The 22,000-nt window shown below is 37.7% G+C and overlaps 1 protein-coding gene and 1 pseudogene across 11 annotated transcripts in view; one reads left to right on the top strand and one right to left on the bottom strand.

The window, feature by feature from the left end:
- NEDD1 (NEDD1 gamma-tubulin ring complex targeting factor) overlaps window positions 1-14,256 on the bottom strand; it is a 77,762-nt gene extending 63,506 nt beyond the window's left edge. For 2 of the 11 annotated variants that reach the window (XR_008620468.2, XR_008620469.2), the window contains exons 1-5: window positions 13,988-14,075; window positions 11,392-11,535; window positions 8,479-8,573; window positions 4,081-4,197; window positions 1,694-1,834 (exon numbers count right to left, since the gene is read on the bottom strand). Coding sequence is in view for 4 of the 11 variants with exons in the window: in XM_055096011.2 (XP_054951986.1) it covers window positions 1,694-1,834; window positions 4,081-4,197; window positions 8,479-8,573; window positions 11,392-11,535; window positions 13,664-13,676 (510 nt within the window). In the remaining 7 variants the exon portion in view is untranslated. Of the gene's footprint in view, window positions 1-1,693; window positions 1,835-4,080; window positions 4,198-8,478; window positions 8,574-11,391; window positions 11,536-13,431; window positions 13,685-13,987 lie in introns of all 11 variants that reach the window. The other 9 variants (XR_008620466.2, XM_055096011.2, XR_008620470.2 and 6 more) reach the window with 9 other exon arrangements.
- Window positions 14,257-17,966: 3,710 nt separating this feature from the next.
- LOC117974285 (putative elongation factor 1-alpha-like 3) lies at window positions 17,967-19,413 on the top strand (annotated as a pseudogene).
- Window positions 19,414-22,000: the final 2,587 nt, after the last annotated feature.

Below are 22,000 nucleotides of genomic sequence, written 5' to 3'. Positions count from 1 at the left end.
ACTGAGACCCTGTCTCTAATATTAAAAAAAAAAAAAAAAAAAATTAGCCAGGCTCCCACTTGAGCCCAGGAGTTGGGGCTGCAGTTAGCCATGATCATTCCCCTGCACTCCAGCATGGGCAATAGAGTAAGACTCTCTAAGAAAGAAAAAAAAAAATCCCTCTTCTAAAGCTTTATATTTGCCTAACAAAATCTTTGTCATCTCTAAAAATATTCATACATTCAAATATTTATTATACATCTTCTCCATGTAAGGCAAGAAACTAGAAAATAGACTGAGGACAAAGAAACAGGCCATGGTTCCACCAATAATGTGGACACGTAAAAAAGACTAACCCTGGCCGGGTGCAGTGGCTCATACCTGTAATCCTAACACTTTGGGAGGCCGAGGGAGGTGGATCACCTGAGGTCAGGAGTCCAAGACCAGCCTGGCCAACATGGTGAAACCCCATCTCTACTAAAATACAAAAATTAGCTGGGCATGATGGTGGGTGCCTGTAATCCCAGTTACTTGGGAGACTGAGACAAGAGAATCGCTTGAACCCGGGAGACAGTGGTTGCAGTGAGCTGAGATTGCGCCACTATACTCCAGCCTGGGGAGCTGAGCGAGACTCCGCCTCAAAAAACCAAACAAACAAGCAAAAAAAGAGTAATCCCAATACAAGTTAGAAACAAATAATTGGCAAAGAGGCCAGTTTATATTGTCATAGTAAAAACAAAATCAATAAGCCTTAGACGTAGCTGAAACTCCCCAACCCTTTCAATTTTCCCTATTTTATTCCCAGATAGTCTTCTCTCAGCTGTTCTGAATCACCATAAGACTGTTTTATATCACTTACTCATAATACCATTTATATATCTGTATTATTCCCCAATATATATGAAACTTAAAAAAGACTTTTTCCTGTATGCTTTTCATATCCACTAAATTTTTTAAGCACTAAATACTATTCAAGCAATAATTTTAAAAAACTACTTCCCAAAAGTGAAGATCTCCCATATTTTATAATAGTTATGGCCAAAGAGATTACAATTAAGTAAAAATTGAAAGAACTTGCACCTCATGGGAAATTTCTATGGCGAATTTTATGGAAAGTCAACCAAGAGTTAGGTTCCTTGAAAAACTGAATTTATTCTTTTGAACATTTTTTATAGAGGAAAAAAATTGACTTATTTTCCTTTTAAAAAGTTTCCCAAAACACTCTTATATTAACCTGAAATATATAAGCTTCGATACTTTATCACATACCTACAAAAACAAAAATACAAAACTTAAATTACTCTCTGCCTAAACACACTCAATCATTCCATGTCCACAAAACAGTATTTATGAGTGTATCTGTCTTGCAGCTGACAAAATCTGAGCTATGTGACACATTTCTATAACAGTAATGCTGTAGAAAGATTAATATCCATTTTTTACATTTAACCTATTAACAACTATTTGTATTTTATTATGCTGTATATAGTTATAGTCTAGAAGGATGTGACTATTTGATTACATAATAAAATTTATATAAGCACCATAATCTAGTATGAATTAGCTTGCTATCTGAATATTTTAAAACACTACCATTTAAAAATAGCTAAAGTTTTTCAATCAAGCATTTCAAAAATTTAAATTCACAGTCTTATGTAAGATACAATTCAAAATCTATCTTACCAATTTTACTCTGAATAAACTCATACTGTACCTGGTTACTACCATGGCCAAAAGGAGTACTAGATAAATTAGTGGTTACACTGTGCAAAATAATTTCACCACTAAGAGATCCAGAAGCAATGTAGCAATCATTCCAATTGTATGTTACACAAGTTACTTGATCTTTATGATCCTGAAAGAGAGAAATGAAAGTAAGTACACTGCCCCATAATCCTCGAACAGCCCATTTTCATGTTTCTGTAAATACCATACATTATGTATTTATCAATCTAATATTTGCTTTAACATTTTCCTCAAATATACAGAGAATTATTTTCAATAATGATAAAAATGGTCCAGGCACTTTACGAGAGAGAGAGATTATGGACAGGTAATTTTCTACATGGCATTATGTCTTCCTTAAAGAATTCACTTCCTCTGACAAATAACAGGTATTCCAAGTTGACTATTTTGAGTTTCTGCTTTAACATAAAAATGGCAGAGAATATGCTAAATGAATGATGGAGGCAAAGTGTCAGAGGAAAGAGAAAGAGCTACTGTGAATGAAGTTGGCAGAGGAAACTTTATGGAAGACATAAAGCTAGAGTTCAACCTTAGAGAAAAGAGAAAAATCATGGGAAGGGGAAAGAAACCAGACATTGCAAAAGGGAGGAGTGGGAAAAACAAATGAGCAAGGCATCTGTGAGATAACAGAAGCTGCTTCCATTTGCTGAGAACCTGCTAGTGCTGGGAGCTTTACATATTATTTAATGCTTAGAAAAGCCTGAGGGGCAAGGTCATTTTGCCCATTTTATAAACGAAGTACATGAGGACACTGAGAGGTTAAGAAACCTGCGCAAGCTCACGTAACTGCTAAGTGACAGGGCCAGGATTCAATTCCATGTCAAACTCCAAAGCCTCTCTTCCTTCCACTATACCAGGCTGCCTCTCAAATCCAATTAGGAATACACTTTGAGGAAGTAAAACTTTCAGGTTTTAAACAAACTGAGTTCACAAGGACTATGTTTTCCAACATCAAATTAGAGATGTCTAGCAGGAGAGAAAAGTGACCAAAATTGGGAGAAGAGTTTTTAACAGGAAGATGCCATATCTCAATAATACAAACAAACTAAGCCCTGTATCTAATAATTATTTATGTAATAGCAAGAATAATAGCTATGATATTCCACTTATATTACAACTTTTTCAAGTGGTCCTTCAAGTATTTTCAGAGATTTCTTTACCTATTATTCCTTTCCCAAAACCAAGGAACACTTGCTATCTTGAGGAAAAAATGTTTGATGAAAAGAAAAAAGGAAGAGCAGACATTCTGGGTATCGTTCCCATTTGGGAAATTAAGAACATGGGGTCCAATGTAATTTCTATGACTTTTATAAAGAGGCAGGTGTCTTCCTAATTTCAACTGTGGAGAATAAGTCATTCAGCAAACATTTACTAAGAACCTACTAAGTGCCAGAAATTGTGTTAATCACCAGGGAGAGGACTGTAGAGATCCAAAGGTAAAAGATTAGATTTCCCACTATCACAAGTAGTCAAAATATTCATTAACAGAATGAATGAGGGAGCTAAACATTACGAATTTCACACGGAAAAGACAGAAAACCATCCAGAGTAATTGAGAAAGCTGAAAATGGAAAAAATCATCAAATTTTGCCATGCAGGGATGGGGTAAGTGAAGCTTACATGGGTGATGGGTTAAAGAAAGTTCTTCCTCTGTGTATGTGTGTAGATATAAATATGTTTATATTTTTCATATTAAAACTTTTTTAAGACAAAAATTAATTTTAAGATCAACTTCTAAATATTAAAAAGACAATATAATGAAAAGTAGAATTCCAAAAGAAAACCAGACTTTCTTGTGCTGAATATTTTTATTTTCTGAAACTACAAAAAGCTAATTATTAAAGAAACATTAATTGTAAATAGTAAATTAGTTTACAAAATATTACCAAGTTAAAAATACAAACACACACACACAAAAAAAAACACAAACAAGAGCAGCCAAATATACTACGTAACTAAAAAGCTGACCCAACTCTGATTACTGTATTGAATACTATCATCACAAAACAACTCTCATTTTTTCCACCTTGCCCTAAGGAAAGATCCCTGATGACCACAAACCATAGTTTAGAAAAAAATGAGTGAAGTGGTTCATTCAAATAAGAGTAGAACTAAATGAAAAAACAAGAAAAAAGTTTTAAATGTTGATCATATGCATTAATGCTATACATGTAAGAAAAAAGACATAAAAACAAGTTTTTGGCTAAATAGCACCTTTATTTTCCCTAACAAATCTTAGTTCAATTCTGAAGCCTCTTATTTTTATCATAAAAGCTCAAAAATAAAAGCTTGGTAAGTACTCTAAATGCATTAAGATATCCATTTTTTCGTGAAGATTTTTTTTAAATTGCTTACCTTAAGAGATCGATGAACTCTTTTTGATTTTAAATCCCAAATATTAACAGTGTTATTTAGGCCTCCGCTTACCAAATACATAGATGTAGAATTTAAATTGACACATGTCTGCTTTTGCTATTTAAAAAAAAAAAAAAAAAAGTTACCTTAATTTAACAGAGCCCAGAGCTGACTTTCAGGTCTCATCCAACACTTAGTAAGCATATGATAAATATTGGTTAAATTAAATACTATAAACATGCTAATCTTGTACCAAAGAGCCACTCTCTCATTGTCTTTCTTCCACATGGATCCAACAGCTTTTAAGGGGGTCAAAAATGCTTCAAGGAAATCAAATAGATTTGCATTCACTTCTGTGGACCGGTGACGACACAGGAAGCTTAGAAAACACTGGCAGTCCTGGTCTCCCATCAGGGCTTGTTTGCCCATCCTATCTCCCCTTGATAAAGCCTGCTCTTGTATTTCCACAGAATATCCTACATTAAAATCAATCCCCAGCTCAAAAATTCTAAAAATAGAAGAGACTTTAAAAGAATTTCCAGTGTACAGCCCTCATTTTACCGATGGGGTAAGTTTTTTTTTAAAGAAGTCAAGATACTTGCCCTAAGTCTTCCAGCAAATCTCCCTGTTAAGGAGACCAAGTCTCAGACATCAGGTCATCAAAGCCTGACCTCAACTGTTCCCCATCTCTGTAAAGACATCATCCAGTTTCTCAAGATAAAAACCCAGAATAACCCTTGATTTCTTGTTCTCCCTCCCCTCCAATCTATCAGTAAGCTCTCTAAACTCCAACCCAAGAATGAATCCCACATGGGCTCCCCTTTATCTATAGCTACTACTAACACTAACCCAAACCTTACCAAACTACGACAGCAGCTTCCTAACTGGTTTCCCTGTTTCCACTCCTGCTCTCCTATATTCCATCCTTCATAAGTAGGGTGGACTTTAAAAATGTAAATCAGATCATGTCTCCTTCCTGTTTAAAAATCTTCAACGGCTTCCAATCACACCAAGAATAAACTCCAAACATTTACCTGGCTTTCGAAGTCCTATTATTTGGGCCCTACCTCATCTGTTACCATTTTCTTCCTCATCCACTAATTCTCCAGCCATACTGACCTTCCATTCCTTAAATATACAACCCTATATTTGCCTCAAGGCTTCTACACAGCTATTCTCCTTGCCTAGAAAGCTAAATTCGCTGAACCCTGTTTGGAAGACTTTCTGGTCAACAGATATCAACTTAAGTGCCACCACACTTCAAGGGACCTCCAGTGGCTACCTAATGTAACTTGCTATCACAATATCTTATTTTAGTTATCTGCATGATAACTTACCAATATCTGGGTATTTTTTGTTTACTAGTTTACTGCCTGTCCCCCGCCAGAATGTCAGTTTCACTAGCACAAGGCCCATATCCATGCTCCATCTTTATAGAATGGCTAAAATACAGATGTTGTCAAGTTCTTCTCAATGAGTATCTTTGAGTGTCACCAATTTGGTGGTGCCATCAGTAACTATGCTACACAGAACAGTGTTGCATTTTTTTCCTATGTAACCTTTAGATGAACTACGAAGTCACATTAGTTGGAACTTCCACAGTGCATCCTTGGATTCTTCAAATTCAAAGGAGACATTTCATGACTTCAATAAAAGTTAAAAGGCAAGCTATGTAGGTTTAGGCAAATCATCTCACCTTTCTGAGCCTATGTTTCTGCATTTGAGAAACGAAAGGTGAAGACTAGATCTACTGTTCTTACTTTGAGAATCCATGCTTCTCAGAAATATCCTCTGCTCAAAAGAGATTCTTTAAAGGGTGCATATGATCCCCTTCCTCTAGCCCTTCCCCCATTGCATGTTCAAATACTATAAACATGCTAATCTTGTACTAAAGAGCCACTCTCTTACTGTCTTTCTTCCACATGGATCCAACGGCTTTTAAGGGGGTCAAAAATGCTTCAAGGAAATCAAATAGATTTGCGTTCACTTCTGTGGACCCCAGGGTTCCTTCTAGCTCTAAAATTTTGACCAAGAGTATCAACTAACATATAAAAATAGCAAGATGCACACAACATCAATGTTTCAGTATAGTTGCTGTAATTCTCCTGCAGATACCATTCTAGGAATTGACTTTAGTTGAGGGAGACTAAGAAGCTTTAGGATCTGGTTGTCACTGCAAATCAGGACAGTTTGCTAAGAACTATCAAAACAGCCTTTAAATAAAATAGAAAAAGATGGTGTCCGTTGAAGATCAATATATTGGGACTCCAATCATCACAACAACTACAATTACTCTTAAAGGCTCAAAATAAAAATTATATTTAGAGCTGGCTAACCCTGTTGATAGGTCTTTTTTATGATAATGTATTATTAATGCAACTAATGAACTTAAATAATTAATGGAAATTGTGTGGTTATTATAGGAATCCTGTACTGTTCAAGGTGCAAGGCAAAGGTACATTCTACTTTAAAGAGGTGAAATGCAAAATCAAAGAAAATAAATATGAACTTAAAGTTCTACTCTAAAATTTTAAAATCAGTTAAGATCATAATTTATTTTCTCAAGTAGAAAAGGTCTAATGCTTCAAATAATACACGAGTAAGAGGACTTCGAAGTTACAAAAAGGTTATTAGCACATTAATATGTTACTGTAAACATTACTAGTAAAAGCTAAAAAGCCAATGTTTGCAAATATTTTCATAACTAAATTAAAATAGATTGAAAATTTGAACTCAACTAATCTTACTTTTATCCAACAGCATTATGATACAATTTGTTAACTGTGGGAAAGAGGGCTAAAAATCATAGCAACTAATTTGGAATATTCACAAAACTCTCAGAATTATGTCACACTTGTAAATACCATCTGTTATTTTTATACTTTAAAAAAAAGCTCCCAAATACTGATTCACTGATTCTAAGGCATAATGCATAACAGTAGTACATATATATAGTGGTAGAGTAGAAGTTGAAATTGTTTTGATGTTGACATTAACAAGTTTTTTGAACATCTTAGGATACAAAGATCCAAAGATGGTTAAGATGTTTTGCCTGCTCTTGAAGACTTCAGTCTGCCTTTTATCGACCAAGACATTCTATGCCTTGATTTTGCTTAAGTCAGGTTAAACAGAGTGCCTCAAACTCCATTTCTCCTGTTAGCAGATGTTCCCTCTGTCCCAGTCTCCAACATCTGTGGGTTAGAACTGAAGTTCAGGTCAATCCCACTGGATACCTTTAGGAGAGGATTGATAAAAATCATGAGTCCTCTTTAAATTAGTTGAGCTTTTATTCAGTTGTCCTGCTGTTTTCTTTCTAATTGGGCTACTTTACCTATCCCAGTGTGTAAAATTATGGCAATTCATAATAATTTAAGATCTGCTAGAAAAACTTTGAAATTAAAAAAAAAAGCTATCAACTACCATATCTTTTTATTTAAATCTTATCTTATTTAAAAAAGAAATGGCTTTCAAAGAGTGTGTGACTAGAAATGAAGAAGCCAGTATTATCCTTAATCAGAGGGATTAACTTATAAAACAAAAGGATAAGCTGGGTGTGGTGGCTCATGCCTGTAATCCCAGCACTTTGGGAGGCCGAGGTGGGCAGATCATGAGGTCAGGAGTTCAAGACCAGCCTGGCCAACATGGTGAAACCCCGTCTCTACTAAAAATACAAAAATTAGCCAGGCGTGGTGGTGGGCACCTGTAATCCCTGCCACTTGAGAGGCTGAGGCAGGAGAATCGCTTGAACCGGGGAGGCAGAGGTTGCAGTGAGCTAAGATTACACCATTGCACTCCAGCCTGGGCAACAGAGCGAGACTCCATCTCAAAAGAAAAAAAAAAAAGGATAAGGCAACAGTACGTAGTGAGAGCTTCATTTAAACGCCCTGCGACCTAAGCTCATTTTGACAAAGCCAACCTGTTTAAGGAGAGTATGGGGGAGGCTCAGACAGGCCCCTCAGTACAGGTGGACAGAATCTGAAGCAGAGAGCTACCATCAGCTGTGAGTCTGTTTCTGATGGTCCTGAGCCCAAGATCAGTAAAGCAGTGCTGTGTCATTAGAGTTTATATGCTCAGGTCAACCTAGTAACCTATGTGGGATATCGTCCTAAAATAGCAGCAACAGAGATCCTCTCCCACTGAGGGAAAATGGAGAAATGAAGTGCCTAGTCAACAAAATTCAAGTCTTCAATTGTTCCCCTATATTCAAAACTATTTTACCTAAAAATACTTCAGTAAGTACACATATCTCATTTTTAAGTGTTACTATATTATTTTGAGCTTAAGTTAAAAATAATGCTTTTAAAAACCTTTATATTTAGTCGCAAGCACCACAATAAGCAATTGCCAGTCAAGCAAAACTAAGATTTTTAAAAGTTTAAAAAAAAAAAAATCACTTACCCCTTCAGCAAGCTCTAAAAGTGGAACAGGTTTACATTTGCAACTTGAGACAACTATTTTGTCGCCACTGGAAGATGCTGTTACTAAAAAGTTATCTAAATGAGGAGTTATGGAGCATCAAACAATCCATGAACATCTATAGCACTAGACTATTATAAGAATTGCAATTATAAAAGCTAACACACTAAGAAGACAAGCAATGAGTATAGCTTACAGAGTAGCTTTCAAAAATGGCTCACATTACTATTAATAATTACTAAGACTAATTCTCTTTGCTACTACTGCAGGGAAGAACTAGCCTTCTTTCTGGCTCTGCTATCACTCAAAAGCTATTTAACCCACGTGAAATACTACTCTGTTTTCAAAGAGTAGGCCAGAAGGGCTAATTTTATCCTTCAAGAATGAGAGCATGATAAAAGCAGCATCAGCAAATATCAACCAACCTTTTCATCTACAGAAACTGTTCAAGATATTTATTAACCTAGTGCTTGGTAACAATCTAAACTAGGAAGCAAACATCCACACTAGTCTCCTATTTTTCTATTTAAAAAAAAAAAGGCCTGATATTTTCCCAGAACATGAATTTTTGTGATAGAATGTTTCAATCTTAAATTAAGAATGACTATTACAGTAACTTGCAAATATTTTATAAATATGTATGGTTAAATAGGAATTGTGTTATGAGTTTTAATTTTTAAATAAAATGTAATTTTATTTACCTTCTTTTACATGAATTGTAAGTGGAACAATCAGTAAACACAAAACAGTAAGTATTTCAAAACTAAAATGATTAAATACAATAATATAACTAAGAATAAGAGTCTGATTTTGAGAGCCATAACAAATTAAAATATCAGAAGTTTAAATCTGTGCTTTTTAGCAATTAAAATCTGTGAGTAAAAGCAATGGAGAAAAGTTAATTAGACACTCAGAATCCCTAACTGCATTAACTTTTGAATGTTCTGTATAACTTTCAGGTATTTCGTAAACAGAGCATAGACTGTAATTTTATTATGATACATGATGCAAATCAAATCATTTCTACCTAGATATTACCACAGCGAGAAAAACCATTTCCCTTTCCTTGACTTCTTCCTCTGTTTACCACTACTTTTCTCCTTAGAATATAGAAAAAAAAGGACTGAAACATAATGTGGGTGGATAATCTAGTTCTTTTTTATTTCTCTTGTAGTTTTAGAAATCATGAGAAAGTGAGGAACGTAAGTTAAAGGACAAGAAACAAAAAACTAATCTCTCTGGTGTCTCACATTAACCCCATTCTTGGAATCTATACTATGTGGACCCCAAGTTGCTAAGGCTGGGAACTCCTTGTTCTTCAGTAATTAACCTCCATGGAAGTGATCAAAGCCTTATTAAGAATAAGACTGTATGAAGGCTTTCAGTACACATCTGCTCATGCAAGAAAACTGTAAGACCAATTTCCAAAAGTCATACAACACTATCTCATAGCTACATCAGTTTTGTTGTTAGACTATTAAGTAGCACATCAGTAAATGCCAACTCCTAGTAAAACTTAAAACAAAAGTCAACCAAAAAATAATCTTACTACAAATTGCTACCTTTCTCTTATATAGTAAGAGGGAAAATTAAGCTCTAAACATAATGAAAATCTAAAAATAGAGAACAGCAACTTCATATACTTGTCGCTCTCTTTAAAATATTTTCCCTATTACACATCTGGAAAGTCCTTCAAAAATGTAGTCACTTCACCATGAGTTTGATTAACAGAGTACCAAAGTAATTTGTTTTACTGCAAAATCAAGGAATGATAAGGAGGTAAATTTAATTCAGTAAGAAAATTTGTCCTTCTTGTTATATACATGCAAGAATAGTAAGTCATATAAAACTTTTAATATTTTTGTTCCTGAACCAGTCACATTTTAAAGCTTTGATTTTTTTATCAGAAAGTAGAATACTTTGGTGTTGATAAAAATCAGATAAATGTTAAATCTTTGTTAAGAAATAGCATATGAGTTTCACAAAAGAAAATTTCTAACATACCAATTACATAAAACATTTTCATATAAAAGGTGATAGTAGCACTGTGGTCACAGCAGTGGTTCTCTACTGGGAGTGATTCAGGCAATTCTGGAAACGTTTTGGGTTGTCACAACTAGAGGCTATTGGTACCTAACGGGTGAAGACCAATAAACCTTCTCCACGTGGTACAACATACAGGAAAGGTCCACAACAAATTTTCTGCCCCAAAAAGTCAATAGCACAGGGTTCAGAAACCCTAGTTTACAGTCTTCACTCCCTCATTTTATTTTATCCACATTGAGGAGCTCACCAAGACAGGGAAGGTGTCAATCAGAAACATAAAAAGCTTAGAAAAGTTCAATCTAGGTAACTTTACTATGTCTGTTTAGGAAATGTAATTTTCATCACACACACAGAGAGGAAGGAAGATATGGAGAGTACATTAGTAAGATGGAGATATTGGACAATTTTTTATCTCCTCCCCAACTTGCTTCTGCCTTCAAGTTCTGCCTTTAATTTTCAGTTCAGATCCACAAATACCCAAATGTAGATGCAAAAACTCATTCCAAAACCTTTTGGAATTATTTCCACAACTACCAACCTTATTCCATTTGGTTCAATAAGAAATTTTTGATAACTAATTCTATGGTGTAGACAGAATATACTTTTTTTAATAGCAGTGTTTTCAAATGAAGTGGGTTGTAACTAAATTTTTTTTAAATGAATGCAACAGATAAAATCAGAGTGCATTCATATGATATATTGTTTTGTAAATTACTATTTTACGTTATCTATCCTTGGTAGCAATGCAAAATACATTACTCAGTATGAGGCACATGCAAAAGTTTCATTGACAGTGGTTGTTTAACCTAATAAGCGGTTTGTGTGTGTGTTTTTTTTTTTAAAGGATACTATTGCTGCTCCAACATATTGAGCTGATTCCATGTGGTGATGTGTGTGGGTTGAATTTATCCACCAATGTCATAGATGAAGCATCCCATATTTTAATATCATCTCCTGATGAAGCAAATCTGAGGTTTTCCTGCATGACTGCGCCTACAAATAGTTTAAAACAATGTATTTTAAAAACATTTAAGAATAGACATACTCAAAAAAAGGTCAAAATCTAATCTAAAACAAGTGGCTCTAACTCATTCATTTTTGTTCCAAACAGTGCAGTCACCAAAGCAGTTGAAGTGATTTTCCTAAAACATAAGCCAGGTCGCATTCTCTTAGCTGACCCTTCCAATGGCTCCTCACAGTAATGATAATGAAATCCAGCCTCCTTAGCCTGCCTTATATGTCCTGGCCCCCATGTAACTCTCCTCTTTCTTTTCACTGGCCTTCTCTCTGCCTCATGCAAAGGCAAAGTCATTCTCACCTCAGTGTCTTTTCATTTGCTGCTCCCTGTGCCTAAGATGTTCTCCCCAGATTCCCATGGTCATCTACTTCTCATCATTCAGGTCTTAGCTCAAATGTTTCCTCCTATGAAAGGCCTTTCCTGACCACCCTGGCTAACGCAGTCCCTTCCTTACCTGGTAAGGGACTTACCAGTTTACCCTATATCCCAATACCTGATTTCATTTTTTTCATAGCACTTCCTAATATCTGAATTTTTTTTTTTTTTTTTTTGAGATGGAGTTTCACTCTTGTTGTCCAGGCTGGAGTGCAATGGTGTGATCTCGGCTCACCACAACCTCCGCCTTCCAGGTTCAAGTGATTCTCCTGCCTCAGCCTCCCGAGTAGCTGGGATTACCGGCATGCACCACCACGCCCGGCTAATTTTGTATTTTTAGTAGAGACGGGGTTTCTCCATGTTGGTCAGGCTGGTCTCGAACTCCTGACCTCAGGTGATCTGCCCGCCTCAGCCTCCCAAAGTGCTGGGACCACAGGCGTGAGCCACCGTGCCCAGCCACTATCTGAAATTTTTATTTGTTCTTATAATGTCTGTCTCCCCACACCAGAGTCTTGAAACATTCCTGGCACACAGCAGTTTCACAACAAATAACTACTAATAAGTAACTTCCTAATTTTTAAAAAAAAGTATGATAAACTAGCATTTCTGCAGGTCAGAATCCAGTCACACCAGTTTTTCCAAAACTCTAAAATTAGCAATATGGTCAAATGAGATGCCACTAAGTCCCTATACCAATACTTGGACTACGATGCCTTCAATCATTTATTCAGAGCATACAGCTGAAACACGTAATTCTAACAAGGTGATTTCACAAACCAAGGAAGTCTAGAAAACAGAAGGCAAAGAAGCTGCTCTAGGCAGGCACTTTAAAGAGCAACAGGTAGTAATGAACGATAAGTGAGAAAAAAAGATGCTCAAAAGTACATGGGAGAAAAGGAAAGGGAGAGGGCACAGAATTATACCTCCCACACCTTCCTAGCATGGAAAGTGCAAGACTACTGCACAGCATTAGTGATGTCACAGGCAGGTCCCCGAGTCACCAATACAACAGCACACCTACGTCTAGTATAAGCCATTTCAGAGGACAAGTTAAAGACAGAATTATAGAAACGTTTCATTCTCGAGACAAAAAGTTAATGTAATTCACTCATGTGCTTCCTTATGCTCCATTCATCCGATACAGTGCTACTAAAAGCCATTAAAGTCACCTGCAGAGATGTAACACAATGTTTGGATTTGGAGCCTTAAACATGTGTAACACGTGCCCCCTTGGTTCCCAAGTCAAGGAACAACTAGTGAATTGCTGGAAAAGCGATCTCTAAGCCCTGTAACCACAACTGCAAGCTGTGTCTAACTGCATCTTAACCAGGCCTGGTGAGCTGCGGGGTGTAGTGGGTAGATCACTGAGGCCTGGGCTCAGAAAAACTGGGTTCAAACGACCTGCTCCAACTTAGGAAACACAACTCGCCGGGTGATTTAATGTTTGTTTTCGGCTCTTAAAGCGGGGCGGGGAAGAGGACCATCTGCCCACCTACCTCGGTCTTCTAAGAACTGAGCATTAAGGGAGAGACTTTACATCAGTCCCTCAAAGACGGTCCCGTCGAAAGCTAGCAGTCAGGACACAAGGCGGTAACGTCGGCCTGGGTTTAGGGACAGCGGCTACAGGAACCAATTCAACTACACCACTCAGCTGAAATGAAAGTTCTCCAACTTTCAATCACCAAAAATACACTTTACTTGCAGGACAACAGCTCAACTGAGGCTAACCTGTAAAATGCATCCAAGTACCTGCCAAAAGAAAAGTACTTGAGGTTGACAAAAAAGGAGACAGACTTGTGGAGACGAGGCAAACTTTTCGGAGGCAGCACACCCCACAAGGCTCCGGGAGGTGCGCGACCCCGGCCCGCGCCTCCCCGGACACTTCCCAGCCCAGCGCGCCGCCGCGCCCCCGCCCAGCAACCGCTCCGGGCACGCAAAGCCCAAGGACCGCCGCCCCGCCCTCTGAGGGGGACGGAGCGGGTCTTAGGATCGGGAGGGTGCACGGACGCGGCGGGCGGGGGACCGCTGACCTCAGGGCCTCCGGAACCTCACCTCTCCGCAGCAACACAACAGGGGGCCGCGGCCGGCTCCGCGCTGGGCTTCCGGCTCCCGCCTGGACTGTTAAACTTCGGCGGCCGGAAGTCCCGCCCCGAGTGACGTCACGGGGCGAGGCGCTGCGTGCGGCTGTGGCTTCTGGCCGGACAGAAGTCGGGGTACAGAGGGTCTGGTGAGGGCGGCGCTGGGCATCCGCGGGGGAAGTTATCCCAGTGCCAGGGCGGGAACTGCGGGCCGGGGCGGCCCTCTCCACGCCCCAGCGACGGAGCTCCGGCCACTGCCAACTGCTTCTTTGTCATTCACTTGCTGTTTACTGTGTGCCAGGCACTGTGCTAGACTCTTGGGTGTACAGTGATGGATTAGCCTGGGGATACAGGGGTACAGTGAATTCTCGTGGTCCTTGGCCTTGTGGAGCTTACAGTCCACTATAGGAAGCTGACGTTATTAGATACTTAAATGGAAAGTGAAACTATGATAATGAAAGGTATAAGATGCACGAAGACCCATAATAAGGGAAACTATTGTGGATGTGGATTTAGGAAAGGATTCCTACATGCGATTTCCAAGCCAGGAAACGCGCTCAGGCTGAGAAATAACCCAAAGAGTAGGCGTCTGCACTAACCTACTTCAAAACCCATGATCTTTCTTTCGCATCATGCTGTGAGGTCAGGAACATCAAACATCATCTGGTTGGGAATTCTTTTGAAGGGGATACTTCAAGGTGGAAAAGGAAGTTGCTGAGCCGAGTTTTCAAGTGCCCCTTCCAAAGGTCCTTTTATAGCTCTACTGACAATTTTTGCTAAGAATATTTATCATAAATATAGAGCATTTCTTCTGCAAAAAGTGTTATTCTTTCATCACAACTACATGGGGTGTGTTTCTGAACTAGGTACATCAGCCCCAGTTATCTGCATTCATATTGCAGATAATTGGAAAATTCTAATAAGTGCATTTTTTCAGAGCAGAAATTGAAATCGTAGCCAAGTTATTGAGGTTCATGGGGGAGTGGCAAAAGGAGAAAGATAGCAAGCAGCAACTACCTTAATTGTACAGTCTGCAGTTCTTGAGGCTATGAAATCCAATTTGGGCAGGGAGGAGGCCCAGAAAGTTGGGAACTAAGAAAGTACAGTAAGGGAATGGGGGCAGGGAGAATGGGAGCAAATGGAGAAAAGAAAACTTCAAACAAAAAGGGCAATTAATTAAATCTCTGAAAATTGAAGCCAGCAGGAAAATTGAGACTAGACTATATGAAAATATATATAATAATACATGTAATATAATATATACATATTATATGATATAATAATAGTTATACATATAAAAATAGATATTTATTGAACACTTTACTAAGCACTGTATTTGTGTATATAGACGTAATGTGTATGTATGCAATATATATATAATTTCATCTTTCTAAAAACACATGAAGTATGTGCTATTATTTGTCCCCATTTTGCATATGAGGAAATAGAGGTGAAGTAACTTGTCCAAGGTTACAAGTTTAATAAATGGTAGATTCAGAAGTTAAACCTGGGACCATGAGACTGCAAAGACTGTCCCCAACCTTTATGCTATACAGTCAAGAGCCATAACACAGCGTAAAGGGCCAAATGGAAACCTCCATTCCTCTGTCCTCACTGATGCTGCGGCCTCATCAAATCTTACTGGCCCTGAAACATTCCTGTCATTTTTGTCTGTGCCGCTGTGCCTGTGTACACACTGTTTCCTCAGTTCTGTATAATAGTTTAACGAACAATAGATGCCAAATGTTAGAAGCCTTGCTAATATATGAATTATATAAACATATACAGATTTCCAAAAGTAGCCATCACGACAAAGAATATTTCTAGAGACAAAGAGAAATATTTCATAATGATAAAATGGTAAATAACCACAAGCCATTATCAATTTTAAGTGTATACGTGAACATAAGAGAATTTTGAAATATATGAAGAATAAGTATCAAAGCTAAAGGAGGAAAAAAGCATACCCATAGTCATTGTTAGAGACTGACAGAATTTTCTCAGTAATTCATAGAACATCCAGATAAGAAAAACAAACCAGAAAAGATGTGGAAGATCTGTACACTATCAACTATTTTAACTGACATTTATAGAACACTATAGCCAACTACTGTAGGATAAACATTCTTTTCAAATATACATGAAGATGGAGCATATATTGGGCTATAAAACAAGTCAATTGATTTTTAACAGAATAAATCTTACAGACAATACTCTCTGATCACAACAGTATTAAATATAAATAAAAAACAATAACACATCTAGAAAAGCCCCAAACGTGAAATAAAACAACCTTCCTTCTAATAACCCATAGGTGAAGGAAAAAATCAAATCACAAATATTAATAATAACACAAAATATTTGAACTGAGTGATAAGTAAAATACAATAAAAATTCATGGAAACAGCTAAATCAGTGCTTATATTATGAAATCAGTGTTTATATTATGAAAAAAAGAAAAGTCCAAAATCAATGATCTATGCTCTCTCTTAAGAAACTTAGAAAGAGAACAAATTAAACAAAGATTACAGTACAGAACAATGAAATTGAAAAAAGATGAACAATAGAGAAAAATCAATGAAACCAAAAGCTGATTTTTGAAATGATTAATAAAATTGAGAAATCTCTAGTTAGACTTATCAATAAGAAAGAGAAAACACAAATTATCAATATCAAGATTGAAAGAGAAGCCATCAATACAAATCCAAAGGATATTTACAAAAATAAGGGAATAGGATAAACAACTCCATGTCAATAAATTTGGTCACAACTAAAACAAATGAATACCTTGAAAGACAAATATTAAAACTGACACAAGAAGCAATAGATAATATGATAGCCCTATATGTACCATAAAAATTGAATTCAAAATTAAGAAAGCCATCTCACAAAGGAACCCCAGGATCAGATGGCTTTACTGTTGAATTCTATCAAACACATGAAGAAATAATTCAACATTTTAGGAAAACAGAAAAGAAGAGAATATTTGCTAAACCCATTTTTTAGAGGCAGTATTACTCTGATACTAAACCAGAAAAAGACATTATAAGAAATATCCATAATTCATATCCCTTATGCATGGAGACAAAATTATATAGATACACATATATATGCAAAGTAAATCCAGTAATTTATAAAAAGGATTATAATCAAGTGAGATTTCTTCGAGAAATCCAAGATTGGTTTAACACTCAAAAATCAATTAACATAATTCACCATATTAACAAAATGAGGGAGAAAGCCCATATAATTATAACAATAGATGAAGCAAAAACATTTTTTTAAAATTTAATATCTATCCATGATTTAAAATGCTTGACAAACTGAAAAAAACAAAGGAAGGAAACATCCTCAACTGGTTCAAGGGCGTCTACAAAAAGCCTACAGAGAGCACCTTAGTTCATGATGAAAGACTAAATGTCTTCTCCTAAGATTAACACAAGAACACCCAGTCTTACTAGTAGTCCTATTCAACATTCTTCTGGAGGCCCTAGGCAGTGCAATAAGACAAGAAGATGAAAAGAAAGAGAAGAGGAAATAGGAAGAGGAGAAAGGAGGAGAAGGGAGAGGAGAAGAAGAAAACAAGTACACAGAGTGGAAGGGAAGAAGTAAAACTCTTTATTGCAGACAGCATGATTGTGTACTGTAAAATCATAAGGAATCCAGAAAAAAAACTCCTAGAGCTATGTGAATTCAGCAAGTCCTATGCAAGGTCAATATACAAAAATAGAATTCTATAAACTAGCAATAAACAATCAGAAAAGTAAAAATTACAATTTCATTTCCAACAACATCCAAAAGTATGACATATTTACACATAAATGTACTAAAATATGTTCAATAATTGTGCATTGAAAACTACAAAACATTACTGAGAGAAGTTAAAGACCTAAATAATGAAGAGCTGTATCATGTTCATGAGATAGAAGACTCAATATTATTAAGATATCAGGTTTAAATAATGCAATTTGTTGTTTGTATATTATGCACCATAACTTTATTTTTAAAAAGATCTCAGGAACAAAGAGTTCCTAATTATTAAGAAATAAAGTGATGTTCTTCACTTGTGAGAGAAAAACAAAGTTAAGTCTTAAAAAGAAAGACATAACAAAACAAAAATTGTCAAATTTAATAACACTGGCTTGAAAAGCCTTAAATATTCTCAAAAACAAAAAAGTTACTAAAGTTTTAAATATCAGAATGGCTTTTTTACAGTGCGTTTCCTGCCAGAACACAGGTGTCGTGAAAACCACTCCTAAAGGCTAAAATGGGAAAGGAAAAGACTCATATCAACATTGTCGTCATTGGACACATAGATTTGGTCAAGTCCACCACCACTGATCATCTGATCAACAAATATGGTAGCATCAACAAAAGAACCATCGAAAAATCTGCTGAGAAGGAAGCTGCTGAGATGGAAAAGGGTTCCTCCCCATGCCTGGGTCTTGGATAAACTGAAAGCTGACACTGAACGTGGTTATCACTATTGATACCTCCCCATGGAAATTTGATGTCTCAGGACACAGAGATTTTATCATAAACATGAATCCAGGCACATCTCAGGCTGACTTTCCTGTCCTGATTGTTGCTGCTGACATTGGTGAATTTCAAGGCATCTCCAAGAATGGGCAGACCCATGATCATGGTGCTCTTGCTTATACGCTGGGTACGAAGCAACCAACTGTTGGTGTTAACAAAATGAATTCCACTGAGCCACCCTATGGCCAGAAGAGGAAATTGCAAAAAACAACAGCACTTACATTAAGCAAATTGGCTACAACCTGGACACAGTAACATTTGTTCCAATTTCTGGTTGGAATAGTGACAACACGCTCAAGTCACATGCTAACATGCATTGGTTCAAGGGATGGAATTCACCCATAAAGATGGCAATGCCAGTGGAACCATGCTGCTTGACACTCTGGACTGTATCCTACAACCAACTCATCCAACTAATAAGCCCTTGTGTCTACCTCTCCAGGATGTCTGCAAAACTGATGGTCGTGGTACTATGCTTGTAGGCCAAGTGGAGACTGGTGTTCTCAAACCAAATATGGTGGTCACCCTTGCTCCAGTCAATATTATAACTGAAGTAAAAGTCTGTTGAAATGCACCATGGGCCAGGTGTGGTGACTCACACCTGTAATCCCAGCACTTGGGAGGCCGAGGAGGGCAGATCACATAAGGCCAGGAGTTTGAGACCAGCCTGGCCAACATGGTGAAACCCTGACTCTAGTAAAAATACAAAAATTAGCCAGACATGGTGATGCATGCCTGTAATCCCAGCTACTTGGGAGGCTGAAGTGGGAGGATCGCTTGAGCTCAGGAAGCAGATGTTGCAGTGAGCCAAGATTGCACCACTGCACTCCAGCCTGGGCAACAGAGTGAGACTCCATCTCAAAAAAAGAAAAAAAGAAATGTACCACAAAGCTTTGAGTGAAGCTCTTCTTGGGGACAATGTGGGCTTCAATGTCAAGAAGGTGTCTGTCAAAGATGTTTGTTGTGGCAAAGTTGCTAGTGACAGCAAAAATGACCCACCAATGGAAGCAGCTGGCTTCATTGTTCAGGTGATTATCCTGAGCTGTCCAGGCCATATTGGTGCTGACCATGCCCCTCTAATGAATTGTCACACATTTCACGTTGCTTGCAAGTTTGCTGAGCTGAAGGAAAAGATTGATTGCTGTTATGGTAATAAGCTGGAAGATAGCCCTAAATTCTTGAAGTCTGATGATGTTGCCATTGTTGATATGGCTCCTGGAAAGCCCATGTGTGTTGAGAAGTTCTTGGACAATCCTCTGGGTCGTTTTGCTGTTTGTGATATGAGACAGACAGTTGCTGTGGATGTCATGAAAATAGTGGACCAGGCCGGGCGCGGTGGCTCATGCCTGTAATCTCAGCACTTTGGATGGCCGAGGCAGGTGGATCAGGAGGTCAGGAGATCGAGACCATCCTGGCTAACACGGTGAAACCCCATCTCTACTAAAAATACAAAAAAATTAGCCGGGTGTGGTGGCAGGTGCCTGTAGTCCCAGCTACTCAGGAGGCTGAGGCAGGAGAATGGTGTGAACCCTGGAGGTGGAGCTTGCAGTGAGCGGAGATCGTGCCACTGCACTCCAGCCTGGGCAACAGAGCGAGACACCATCTAAAACAAAACAAAACAAAACAAACAAACAAAAACAGTGGGGAAAAAAAAAAGTGGACCAGAAGGTTGCTGGAGCTGGCAAGGTTACCAAGTCTGCCCAGAAACCTCAGAAAGCTAAATGAATATTATCCCTAAGACCTGCCACTCCAGTCTTAATCAGTCGTGGAAGAACAGTGTCAAAACTGTTTGTTTCAATTGGCCATTTAAGTTTAATAGTAAAAGACTGGTTAATGATAACAATGCATTGCAAAACCTTCAGAAGGAAAGGAGACTGTTTTGTGGACCATGTTTGGGTTTGTGTGTTTTTTTGTTTCTTCTATTCTGTGTGTGTGGCAGTTTTAAGACATTAGTTTTTAAAATCAGTAATTTTTAATGGAAACAACTTGACTAAAAAGCTATCACAATTTTAAGACCCATTAAAACCAAGTTTAATGAGAAAAAAAAGAATAAGAATGACTTCCATTCTTAACAGTAACACTAGAATTTACACGACAATAGAACAATACTTCCATATTTCTGAGCAAAAATGATTACTACTCTAAAATTATCTAGCTGTCGTATCATTCAAGTGTCAAGAAGGAATAAAAACATTTTCAGACACATAAAGTCTCAACAACTTTTCCTCCCGTGCACCTTATCAAGGAGCTACTTGAGGCCAGGAGCGGTGGCTCATACCTGTACTCCCCACCGCTCAGGAGGCTGAGCTGGGAGAATTGCTGGAGCCCAGGAATTTGAGACCAGCCTGGGCAACATGGTGAGACCACATCTGTAATGAAAAGAAGCAAAAAAGGTACTTGAGGAACTGATACACCGAAACAAAGGAGTAAACCAAAACAGGAAGACAGGACATCCAGTCTCAGAAAGGTAAAGAAAAATCCCAGGATGACAGGTGAGCACGGGGCCCAAAGAGCAACCAGGGCAAGCAGCAGGTTGAAAGATTCCAGTAGTGCTATCATCAGGAAGAAGAGTCACACACACACACACACACACACACACCTCACATGTCTAATTGTATTGAGAAGAGGTTACAGAACCGGGAAACAGTAGATTTGGAGCTTAATTCATGACTAGACACAGAAAACTAGAAAACCAACCAATTAACCAAATGACAAAATCAATCAATAAATAAAACCACCACTAGGGAAACAAAAAGTTGTGCAAGAAAGGAAAAGTCGTAATAACAACCATAGTATACCACATAACCTGGTATGAATACTATTTACGTAGTCATTAAAATGGGAACATGCAGTGTTAATTTAACCAAAATTATGACACAGCTATAATGGGTTGGTAGGGATAGGAGCAGTGTGTATATGTGTGTAGTTCAGGTGGAGGAGGGTGCAGAGGGAACTGATTCTTCATCTTCTATGATGGAAAGTCAATAGATAAAGCCTAAAATTGAAAAAAAATCCCAAATTAAGTTATTAGTCAGAGAGATGGAAATGAATGCCAAAAGATGTCAAAGAGAAATACGTAAAACTACAGGGCTTTAAAATATAAAGTTGTTTTTTAAAAAAGCAATCCCTTGTTCCTACTTATCACCAACCACTTACCACTCCCCTAGACATCTGTTTTACCTTCGCTGTGTCCTGTTGTTTGTCATTATTGTTCTGTCAACACACATTTGTGGACCGGCTCCTGACACACTGTGCTGAGTATTGCAGTGACCAAGGTGAACCCCATCCCTAATTTGGATTAGCTCAGATTGTACCAAGGTAACAAATACGAGTGATACAAAGTTGCCAGTGCTATGATATTTATCAGAGGCTGGGGAGTGATGGTGGAGGAAGGAATTAGTTCTAGGGTTGGCTTCAAGAGGAAGCAAGATGATATACACTCAAGAAA

The sequence above is a fragment of the Pan paniscus genome, chromosome 10 (genome assembly GCF_029289425.2).
Source record: "Pan paniscus chromosome 10, NHGRI_mPanPan1-v2.0_pri, whole genome shotgun sequence".
Classification (NCBI taxonomy): domain Eukaryota; kingdom Metazoa; phylum Chordata; class Mammalia; order Primates; family Hominidae; genus Pan; species Pan paniscus.
This window is presented reverse-complemented; position numbering and strand designations above follow the sequence as displayed.